This window comes from Medicago truncatula, chromosome 6 (assembly GCF_003473485.1).
Source record: "Medicago truncatula cultivar Jemalong A17 chromosome 6, MtrunA17r5.0-ANR, whole genome shotgun sequence".
NCBI lineage: Eukaryota > Viridiplantae > Streptophyta > Magnoliopsida > Fabales > Fabaceae > Medicago > Medicago truncatula.
In genome coordinates this window covers 3480164-3492426 of record NC_053047.1, presented here as the reverse complement: position 1 = coordinate 3492426, position 12263 = coordinate 3480164, and the positions used below count along the sequence as shown (strand labels likewise).

Genomic DNA, 12263 nt, shown 5'->3' with positions numbered 1-12263 from the left:
GTGACTTCCTTTTTTGACAGAAGTTTAGTGTGACTATTTCTTTTTGAACTATACCATTTATATATTTTATCCACAAGTTAATCAATATTCTTTATTGGATATATAATCAAATTTTCTAAATCGCTATACTTCTATATAACAGAATTACTTTTTGGTGTGATAATTTTTGGTGTGATGATTTTCTTTTTGGTGTGATATTTTCTGGTGTGATAAAAAAATACTACTTTTTGCTCATCTTTTTGGTGTGATAATCTCTATACTTTTCCAAAAAAAAATTAACCATCCCTTTAACTTTTTCTGTTTTATTATTCTTTATCAATCAAATAACTTATGTTTTTAAATAATTAGCTAAAATTATACAACTATTCTATTTATTGATAAAAGCATAAAGATGAGCACATCAATGCTCGTTTTGATGCTGAATCGTTCTTTTTTTTAATAAACAACTATTAGAAATTATATATTATAAATTAATAGATAAATGTTCTAACTCTGATTATCATTTTAGGGTGTTAATATTTAATAGAGTTATTGTAGCAGAAAATATATATAATAGAGTTGGCCCAAATGAAGACATAATGAACACATGGTTCATTGTATATTTGATATAGGACATGCATTTTTTAGTTTCCTTCATACACATAGAATGAAAATTTCTACGTGATATATCATTTCATCTTTGCCTCTTCGGATTAGTGAAGTACTCTTTTTTCACGTCGCCGCATGCAAATGATATTGTAAACTATAGTCTCTAAATTTCATTAGAGAGCCCAAAAATATGATTTTACACTCTAATGTGTGTGAAAGTGATGAACAAAATGTCCCATTTGTCTGCAGTTTTAAATTCATTCTTACACGGAACAAATTTACACTCTTCTATCTATTTAATTATGTGCTAGCTAATAGTATTGCTTATCCAAAACCATGAAAGCTAACTTTTATTTAATTTGTTTTATACAAGTAATTAATTATTTAATTTGTTTTTTTTCGACAATTAATTATTTAATTTGTTATCGACTTCTTAAAAGCAGCCAAGATATAAGTCTATAGTCTCTGAACACAGATATAATTGTGCTTTGTTTTAACTTTTTCAACCTTTTCAACTATATACTCCAAAAACAAAATTACAAGAAATTTCCCATTATTGTTTAGAATATAATACTATATGCTTTTCTTTTTCAAACTCTTTCCTCTTGTACATTTTTTTAACTTCGTATGAGTATTTTTCCATCACTCCTAAAAGATTTATACTTGATTTAGTAGCTATATGTCATTAAGATTTGTGACAAGGAAAATGAAATAAGATATATATATCTATGTAAATAATAAAACAAGCATAAAATCAAAAAAAAAAAAAAATTATTATATGAACGTAGCAAACTATATAACTAGATATCTTACATGAAGATAATATAAATAAAAACCCTAATTAAAATACAACAAATTTTTTGCTAAGCCCTTGGAAATATTTTTGTATCTATTCTTTGTACATGACCTTATCATATATAAACACTACACCCCTATTATACATTTGGTATTCTTTTTCTATGTTCCTGCAGGGTAGTACTGGTTTTAATGTACATATAAACAAATAAAACATGTACATTTACAAGTAAAATCACAACCAATTAAAATGGTAATGATTTTATTGGTAAATATACTAATTGGTAAAAATGATAATCAACCACACTATAACTATAGCTTGCTATAACCAGTACCTAACTACCCCTATAAATTGTCCCCAATTTGGTTTTAAGTATATGTTTGGTACATTAATTTGACACATAAATCCAAACACATTATCCTAAGTGTAACATTTACTAGTGACAAAGGTTGTGGACATTTCACTGGTGCAAGGTGGTGAGTCCCATGTAACACTTGTCCTCAAAGCATCAAAACTTGGAGACAAATTGAATGGAAATTCAATTGTTCTTCCAAGATTTTCCCATTGATTAAGCTGCATTTGATCTTGAATATTCACAATGTTTGGTTGCATATCTTGAGGTAAACTAATTGAGAAGCCATTATATTGATTATTTGCATCTTCAAAACCAATATAGTTAGTGTTGGAAAGAATTGAACTATCATCAATTGTGCACTTTGTGGAACCATTGGCGTCAAGTGTGTAGAACATTAGGTTATCAATAATGTCTCCATTAGGAACCTGAATTTGTGAGGATTTGGAAATTGTGTTGATGTTGTTGATTGGTTTGTAATTTGGAAAATCTGAAGCTGAGAAATTGTTGATGGTATTGGAGACTTGTTGTATATCATGCTTGTTGCTACAAAATTGAATGGATAATTATTAGGCACATGGTTATATAAATTTGTAGCGAGTAGTGTTAGCAATACTCTAACGCTATTTTTCCGATAGTAACTCTCTTATTGGGTCAAATTTCCCATAATTTTTTGTAGGTCCATATTCAAAATAGTGGGACCACATGAGTTTTACCGAATAAAAAATAAGTGTTAAAAAAAGAGTTTTAGAGTAAGTTTGCAATCACTTAATATTTTATTTTTGAATATACATCAAAATTGTTATTTACGATTTTTCATATTATGAAAATATTGATGATCTTCTTATTTAAGTGTCAATAAAAATATTTCTTCTCATACAAGAAACTAAATAATTATTCAACAATTCATTTCTCATTTGATTTTGCATCTAATTCTTTGTATAATAAATAAGTAAAATAGATATTATAGTAGTACAAAAAAAATGATAATGAAAACCACCAACACTTACATTTGTAAGTTTGTTCCTGCTGATGATCCTTGTTCTATTGTTGTGCATGAGATATTATTTTCTGAACAGAATTGGTTGATGTTTGTTGTTTGTGTGAGTAATTCACTAACCATACTTCCTGGTAATTGGGAGATCCAAGGGTGAGACAATGCTTTTTGTACCATGGAAAGGGAATTGGTTTTCTTGAAGATCCTACATATTGCCCATGAATCCTGAAAAATTCATAAAGAACTAATTAGTTTAGTATAGGACTAAACCAAAAAATTAGTAGAAGAATATCAAAATGAAGAGGAGTTGGTTTTTGCCAAAACAAAACTTAACAATGTTCATTTAATAACATTAGCTAAAATGTATTTATTTCATTTAATTTAAATGTAAAAATTAGAAATAAAATTTGATTGTACTTTTTCATGCTATATTTTTTTTTATAAGCAAAAAATAGAGCGCACCGAGGAAAAGACATTTCAATTAGGTTGGTACCCCAAATCATCTTCTATCATTTGCACCACTCTAAAATTTTATACTATATTGAATCATTTTAGATTAATGCATGTATGTTAGTATATCAAGAAAATTTATTCAATGGTGTAACTTAAACCTAATTTTGACTTATAATATTCTACAATAAAATTACCTGGTAAAAATATATTAAATAGTAAAAATGAGGTGAGTAGTATGAAATAACTAAAATACTTACATTTGGAGAGAAACTTTTATCTGAAAACTTTTTAGGAGGAGAGTTTGAATCTGAAATGCAAGGTAGCCTAAACTCATGCATCATCCAATCAGTTTTCATCCCTTTGGCAGCTCTACCCTTATAGAAGACAAGTGACTTCTTCAAACCAATGCATTTTCCATCTGATGAGTATATAGGTCTATCAGTTCCAGTTGCCTTCCAAAATCCAGCTCTTGTAACTCTATTAGGTCTTGAACTGTTTCTATATTTTCTGTCCCTTGGACAATAGAAATACCATTCTTTTTCACCACTACTTGCTAGCTCTTCTTGTTTACAAAAATAAAATGAAGTCAATATTTTTTGGTCAATAAAATAGTTTCATATTTTATATTTTCAATTTAATTGGTAAATAAGATAGAATATATAGGTTCAATTATTCTCTTGTCATTTTTTTTTTGTATAGTTTTTATAAACTGATTCAATAATTTTATAAAATTTAAAAATATCAAAATATCGTTTTCATTGTTTCTGAAAAATCATTCTCCGTGGTTATCATTCTATCTTATCTCTATCATAATTATTTACTACGATGAGTCTTCCGTCTTCTTGTTAAAAAGTATTTAGGGTAATATGTTTGTAATCCTAAAAATTACGAATTTATAAAAAAAAAATCCATTTTAATATTCATCTTTTATAAAAATAAAAATAAAATTAAAACGTAGTCCTTTTTGGTCCCTACAAAGAGACTAAAAATACCCTGTTTTTTTTTCAATTAAAAATAACCTTAATATTTATAATGTTGTGTTCACTCACTAGAAAAAGGAAAATGGGTTTTATGCTAAAACATGAGAAAGCTAAAAAATAGTGAGTTTGTGTTATACAAATTCTTACTTGGAAGGTCCCATGGATCATGTTTGTAAATATCCACTTGCTTAATAAGTTCAATAGGAAGAGATTTTTGCTGAATTTTTCTCTTGAGGTAAAAACCAACAAGCTCTTCATCTGTGGGATGAAAACGAAAGCCAGGCATCAAATCATCAACCTTATTAATATCCATCTCAGTTCTTTCCTCCATATTGTTCAAGTACCAAATGAATAGATAGAAAGTGATTTCAAGATGTCAATATTTCTATGGAATCTGCAAGAAGTTTGAGGTTAGTTAGTGATAATTAAATATGAGACATTATTATATATATTTAGTTGGTTATACTCTTTGCATGTGCATGGAAACACGAATTTAAATTTGTCTCAATCAAGATTTTACTCACTTACAAGTTAGTGATTCAGAGTCGTTGGATTAAAATCAGCCAACATTTATTTGTTATCAAAGATTTCAAGCGTTCACATTGTGACCAACATAGATCATAGGAGGAATATATAATTTTTTTAATGTGGCAAATTTATATTTTATAAATATTTATATAAAAATGCATTAAATTATAAGAAATAAAATTAATATGACGACATCATCATTATCATTAATTAAAAAATAGAATATTGCAAAATTATATTATACATTCAAATATTGAAGATAGTTTAAAATTGAAAAATTATCGTATTTATAAATTAAAATATTTTTAACACAATCAAAAATACATTTATATGTGTATGTGCCCAAACAAACATTTAATAATTTTTCTCTCTCACATCGTTGTGGGGCCAACACTTATTTAATTCATGTACATATGTCTCTTGCTCTGAGTCGTTGGTTTAAAATTATACATCTTTCATCTCGAGTTTTCTTTTAAAGCTAATTTTGCGAGCTTAAAATCAGAATCGGCTCATCTTGATCCAAACAATTTCAACTTGTTGAATGTATATATGTACTAATTAAAATCACTTATATGAAGATAATCCAAATTCATGGAAACAAAACAAAGTTTTAACTTTGCAATCTTTGGAAAATCAAACTCATTTTTAATATATTATTCTCAAATACAATAAATGTGTGTGTGAGAGAGAGAGAGTAGAAGTTAAAAGCTCTTAAAGAAGTTTTAAGATATATGCTATAACTCACAGTGTGTGTAAAATTTTCTTTGCTCAAGACCACTATATGCCTTCCAAGAAGCTGTATGTTTCCAAAGCTTTTGCCTCCAAATGAAAATAGAGTGAAATTTGGATGAAAATCAAGATGACTTTGGTGGTGACAACTTATGACAAGAAGTTATTTAAGGAGGATGTTACTCAAGTCAAGCAAAAGTAAACTCTTCGATGTATAATTCTTTACATCCTCACCCAATATATATATATTGTTATATGTGAATGACATAATTTAGGATTAGAAGAGACTACAAAACTAGTAGCTTTCTAATTAATTAAATATTATATTGTGATATTATTCCATTTTCACACTTTGATGATGTTCATAAACTGTTCATCTAATCTTCAACAAATCAAAGACAAGTACAAAATGACAAGGCAACCTTCTAACGTAATTATTATTTAATTTTCTATGATATATAATCCTGTTTTGGATTTTCTTTGGTACGTAAAATAATAAATGGACCCACTGAAATTATATTATAATATTAATGTAGTTTTCAGTCTGATTAATTCTCTCCTTAATTCTTTTGAGGGTCCCCTTTGTGACAATTTTGTCATTTTTATCATGTTCCCATGTTTCGTGGCGAATAAGAACAAATTGTAGGTATTTTTAAATATTGCAATTAAATAATATTTTCCAATAAGTTATTCTTTGTGATAATGAAGGCATTCCCACTTATAAGCTGCTTGCTTAAGTAAACAATCATTTGACCCTCTAAAAGGACATATCGTGGGACACAAGAATTCAAGTAACTCACTCTTAATAAGGGAGTAGTGCTATTCCCTCCATAATTTTAACCTCCACAAAATAATGAAAATAGATTTCAGGTTTGAAAATTTAGAATTTTTTGAAAATACAATTTTTCAACTAGTTAGATGATAATAAAAATAGTATTTCATCTACCAGAAAAAGAAAAAAAATAGTATTTCAAACTCATTTTATTAACCTCATTTGAGGTCATTGTTTTCATACGACCCAGATGAGATGTGCAGTCAACCTTATAAATGGTAGCTGATATGAATCGATAAATTTTGATATCATTTTAAATTTTATATTTGATCTAACTTAATCTTACAAAATCAGCTTGTAGATTGAGATACACAGTTATTATAAACTTTAATCAACGCTTATATTTACCTACATGGAACTTGATTTCTCTAATATATTATTTTTGAGTAAAAAAAACAATACAATTTTTTTAATATTAATGTACGATATATTATAATATATCATATAATGTTGTTACAAAAATTTGGGGTGATGGGATGATATCTCAGTTCAAGGTAAAAGATATTCGAACTCAATTGAAATATAAAATTTAAGGCTAAATATATTATTTTAGCATCTATAAAATTTAACTTCTATTTGAAAAATGACATTTTGGACTATCAACACTCTTTGAGCTTTGAATTTTATCTTAATTTTTTTCGAGACCAACTCATCTAAACTTTTGTTAAAGAAAAAGTGACATTTGAGCAGCATAACTAAGTTTCAAAATTCTTCAAAAAAGAAAAAAACATAAGTTTCAAAATTTTATTCCATTTCTGATCCTGATTCTGATAAGTTGATGTCACCACAAATTCAACCCTTATCTGTTAAAGAAGAATCGCTGTAAAACAAATTTGACAGATTCGTAAATATGATAGGTGAAAAGTTAAATTAAGTTTCTATCATATTTGCCATAAAATCTCTTGCATGCATTCATATTAACCAAATCTTTTACATTGGTAATCAATATTACGTGAATGGATTGAGGAATCAAAAACATGCAAACATGTGGCAAATTTCCAATCAACTTCGTGATTATGGGGAAATATAGTTAATATTTAATATTTAATATTCCTTCAACAAAAATTAATATTGTGTAATAAATTAGTAAGGATAAATTTTAAAATTGATATATTTCATCACTTCATGTCATCATAATCCTAAAAATAGGAACATGAGAAAAATATAATTATCATGATTATATATGGTTTGACTAATCAAGAAATTGCTCCTCTCAACAGAAAGAAATTTCTATCATGCATTTATATCAAAACCGATATAGTAATATAAAATAAATAATGTTGTACAAAACACAAATATAAATTAAATAGTGACTCAAAAGTTTAACCAAAAAAGTTAATTCAAAATAAATCTTAAATTAATTGATGTAAGCTAGATATCATTCAACTTTTGTATTTACACATTTCTACCTTTATTTCTTATTTTACTTTTATCTCTTCAGAATCATTCAGTCAAATTATATATTTATATTTGTTCTTTAAATTTCATTTTAATTGTCTTTGTAATCATAGTTCAGTTTGTAGATACAGTGCAATATACAGGGGCTAGAGTTTAAACCTCATATTTTTCACATGTTCACCATAAGGAGTGAAATTCTATCCACATTCATGCAGGTTAGTATGAAAGTGATCATTGAATCAAGATCAAACGTTTCATATTACAGGTTCAATATTTCATTGCTAAAAAAGTTAAAATATGCATTGAAATCTTATATAATTGACATTTAACTTTTCAAAATTATATCCGAATAAAATGTATTTTAGGATGGAGGTTGACCTAGGACAATGCCCTAATTTATTTATTTTTTAGAAGCAAAAGTTTTTTTTTTGAAACACCATACTTAGACTTGACTATCTTTATAGGTCTTGACTATAAATTTAAAACTTGTGATCCTATCCGAGTAAATTAGGGCTCAAGTGAATTATCCCTTGAGTCAATATATTCGGTGATTTCTGTCTACATGTCCCTATGAGCTACTCGGCCTCAGATTGAGCTCTTTTCAGATGATGAGCTTCATATTTTATTTTTGTGTTTGGAAGAGTTGGCCCTGAAATAAGGTCATTGATCTTCCAACCATAAGTGTTCGATATGGCTCCAACGTACTCACCAAACTCTTCTATGTCCAATCATATAGAGATGTTGAAAGTTTGGTGTGTGTTTTTTGTAGCATCAATCAAGACTCAAGATTCAGATCGATGTCTTTTTGTTACCTATGACTTATCACCACAAAGTATGGTATAAAATTATGTGATGGTTTAGGTCGGAGCGAGTCATATCTCCTACCTTATTTCGATTATTCTCCTTTTTTTTTCTTTGGAGTTAATTGGTTCTCAACTAAAAACTTTGTTTGGAGTTAGTTTCACATTGGAAGTCACGAAGTAACATTATTTTCTCTAATAAGTTTATCCCATTTAAGCAATTGGTGAATTGAATTAAATTATCTTCTTCAAATGAGTTTTTGGGTAAAAAACACTGGGGTCCACTTGCACTTTCTAAAAGTGGGCAATGCAACCCTACATTGTTTGTTGAGATAGTCCTTGGTTGGTCAAATGGCTATTTGTAGGGGTTATCATTTATCTTGTTCGCTAATTGGCGGGGTTATACTTTAACCTGTCATGCAATTAGGAATATCTTAACTTTTTATATATTTTTTTTTATGGTTTAGGGCTTTGTTTTGTTGTGTTATTCTTGGTTTGGATTTTGGACTCTTGGGTGGAGTTTGACCCTATCATGTCATGTTATCTCTTTGTAATGGGTTTGAGTATTTTTTTTTACATTATTTTAATATATTTTCTTTTTTAAATAAAATTGTATTCTTCACGTGCAATTGTATGAATTATAATCTCCTTAAGGTAATTTGAATTCATTTAAAAGTTTGACATCTTTCAACAAATGTTTTCCCATATACATTATTCAGGGTCTGGGTGGGGAACCTTTGGGGTAATAAGGTGGATTTTTCTCTTTCAACCAAATTTTCTCTATAGGCAAGAGTCAATGATCCAAAAGTGAATCACTTGCTTAAAGGGTCAAAGTCCCTTACTAGCTATATTTGGATGAAAATGATATTTGTACAACCATTTTTTAACAACTTTTGTGACTATTTTCTTTTTTATACTCACATTATATTTTTACTTTCTCTCTGTTACTTTGCTTATTGTGTCAATACCTTATTTTCTTTGTAAATTTATGATTATCACAAAAGTTATCATCCAAATGGTTGTTCAAATAACACAATTCTATTTTAGATTCGAACTAGATAACACAACTCTATTTCCGATTCGAACTAGTCACCTTTGAAAATATATTCAACGTGAAAATATCGATATTATTTCCTTTAGTACAAATGCTCTTTTTTTTGGATGAAGTTAGCGTGACTTAGTTGATTTATTTTCTTAAAAATGAATCTAGTCGAATTAAGTCACATAAATAAACTTGATGGGTTAATCAATCGCTCAAACAATCTAATATTTTTGAAGCAAATCTAATCTGAATTTAATTCTTACAATATGATAAAATATTTAAAAAGGTCATGTGTTCATATTTCACCATAAAAATTCATTGAACTTTAAAATATAATAATTCGTGATAAAATTCATTGAACCGTAGTTATTAGTAGTATATTTGATATATATTGGAATATTCTTGGGTTATTTTTTTTAAAAGGAATATTCTTGGTTTAAAACACTATCTTCTTGGTTTAAAACACTTTATCTAGTAATAAATAAATAAAATAACTCTCGTTATCTTTCACACGGAATTAATAGTAGCTCCAAGTATTTGTGTAATGCGATGTTCTTTTCTATTAATCCTGTTTTTTTTATTTCAATTGGTTCATAGATTATAGATTTCAAAGTTGTCATTTTATCTCCTTTTTTTAAATACACGTTTTCTTGACACATTTTAATTGGTTCATAGATTATAGATCTCAATTGATTTCTATAATTTACATGTTTTACAATTTTAGTTTGATGTAACACAACCCTACAGAATTGGTTTATAAGATGAGGGATAAATTTCTCTTATAATCACCTTTTCAAGACATATGTATCTACTATCTATTATCTATATATCATCCACAGGTTTTGCATGATGTCGATTTAATTTGGCACAAGCAGGTTCCCCTAAAAGTGTTTATTTTTGCTTGGCGGTTGCTCCATGATCGCCTTCCTACTAAATTTAATTTGGTGGCGTGTGGTGTAATTGATGCAAATGCGTGTTTGTGTGTTTCTGGATGCGGTCAGGTGGAGGATGGTCGTCACTTGTTTTTGTTGTGTACTTGATTTGGGTCATTGTGGCCTTTATTGAGGTCTTGGATTGGTTTTGATGGTGTCGACCATCAAGATATTTCAGATCACTTTATTCATTTTACTAATTATACAGGTGGTTTGAAATCGCAGAGGTCTTTTCTTCAGCTGATTTGGCTTCTTACCGCTTGGATTTTATGGAATGAACAAAACAATAGATTATTTAAACAGAAAGAATACTCTATAGATCAACTACTAGACAAAGTAAAATATTATTCTTTGTGGTGGTTGAAAGCCAAAAAGGCTAGCTTTGTATTTGGTGAACATTTGTGGTGGTCGAGTCTTTTGTCGTGTTTAGACATTGAATAGACACTTTTTATATCTTGTGTGAACTGCTTGTTTTTTTAGTAGTATTTTTGGCACATCTTGTGCTGAGGAGACTGGTATAACAGTGTTAATATATCAATTTTTGCTTGTTCAAAAAAAAATTGAACTCTCAACACATTTCCCGTTTCTATGATTGAATATCTAAATAACTAGAGTTTTGTGATAGCTTATAACTCAATAGATTTTTGATAAATTATGACTTTATTTAAATTATTTAATAGCTTAAATCTACAAAATTGTCATGTTAGATGTTACTCATTTATAAAATATTTTTTATTCCTTAAAATGCAGGTGTTGAGCTATCTTAATTTAAATAATGTGACTCACACTACTTCATTTTTTATTTTATTTTTAAAAAAAGTTAAAATGAAATAAAATAATCAGTTACAATCCCTTTACAAGGTGTATAAGAAATTAAAAATCATACAAAGGTAACCCAAAACCAATTCAATCATCCAAAAAAACTTTACTGGCTAAGTGATCATTCCAAGACAAATTATAGGATCACCAATCATGCAACTCAAATGATGAATTACATCATGTGTTTATTCTGATCTTAATTTAAAACAAAAAAATAACTCATGTTACCCTTAAAATTAAGTTTAATAAAATTATTTTTCTCAGCGTGTCATCAAAAAAATTGTAAATCATGAAAAATTGATAGATGAAAATAAAAATGTCATTGGAAATCAAGTTTATTTTAATTTAGATTATTTTAGAAATAACATCATTAAAAAATTGAGAAAAATATTATAAAACTTGTTTATAATTAAGACCGTTAAATATAAATATTTTTTGTTATATTTTTTATAATTAAGATCAGAAGGTTAACACAAAAAGAATAATTAATGTAATATTAAATTGGTGATTTATTGCTCTATGGATTGACAAGTGTACCGGTCATCATGAAAAAATATTTCATTTGAAAATATAAATAGAAGCAATAATTTGCTGAAATTAATTACTTATACCAGTAGTATAAATGTTACTCCTCCGATCACATTTATAAGTAAAAACACAACTTTTTAAATACATTAAATAGCTAATATATCTAACATATAAATGTGATCTGAACATTACTTATTCAATGAATCTAAAAAATTGTTTTTTTTCTTAGTAGTAATATAAAATGACGGTAGAAAAGTTATCTTATGCATCCCCCGTTGTTCAGTTTCATTTAACAGGCTCTAGCCAGCGATAATCCTTGCTAGTTCATCAATTATACACAGCAGTGAGTCCTCACATTGCATTTGGCAAGGAAGATAAGCTACTGATTGGTGTTTCCCACTTTGGTGGTTTTGTTTCAAACTCCAAAGCCACTCACTACAAGTGTTTGTTTTTTTGCCTCAATCAAAATTTAATTGTGTAGCTTTTTGA

The 12263-nt window shown here is 27.8% G+C and overlaps 1 protein-coding gene across 2 annotated transcripts; it reads right to left on the bottom strand.

Moving 5' to 3' along the window:
• Positions 1-1444: 1444 nt before the first annotated feature.
• Positions 1445-5663, bottom strand: LOC25495303 (protein FEZ). Of its 2 annotated transcripts, none has more exons than XM_024785747.2 (5): positions 5440-5663; positions 4314-4560; positions 3444-3748; positions 2747-2958; positions 1445-2282 (listed from the first exon to the last, which is right to left on the bottom strand). In XM_024785747.2, the coding sequence occupies exons 2-5, from the start codon at positions 4495-4497 to the stop codon at positions 1805-1807; spliced, it is 1179 nt and encodes a 392-aa protein (XP_024641515.1). In that variant the 5' UTR covers positions 4498-4560; positions 5440-5663; the 3' UTR covers positions 1445-1804. The 2 variants fall into 2 exon arrangements, with proteins under 2 accessions (XP_024641515.1, XP_013450964.1); XM_013595510.3 differs by having other exon boundaries at positions 3444-3745; positions 5440-5662.
• Positions 5664-12263: the final 6600 nt, after the last annotated feature.

Excerpts from the sequence above, each read along its gene's own strand:
- LOC25495303 (XM_024785747.2), bottom strand. The coding sequence starts at position 4,497 with ATGGAGGAAAGAACTGAGATGGATATTAATAAGGTTGATGATTTGATG. Across the intron at positions 3,749-4,313 it reads TGATCCATGGGACCTTCCAA|AAGAGCTAGCAAGTAGTGGT; the intron begins GTAAGAATTTGT and ends TTTGTAAACAAG. Across the intron at positions 2,959-3,443 it reads ATAAAAGTTTCTCTCCAAAT|GATTCATGGGCAATATGTAG; the intron begins GTAAGTATTTTA and ends TGAATTTTTCAG.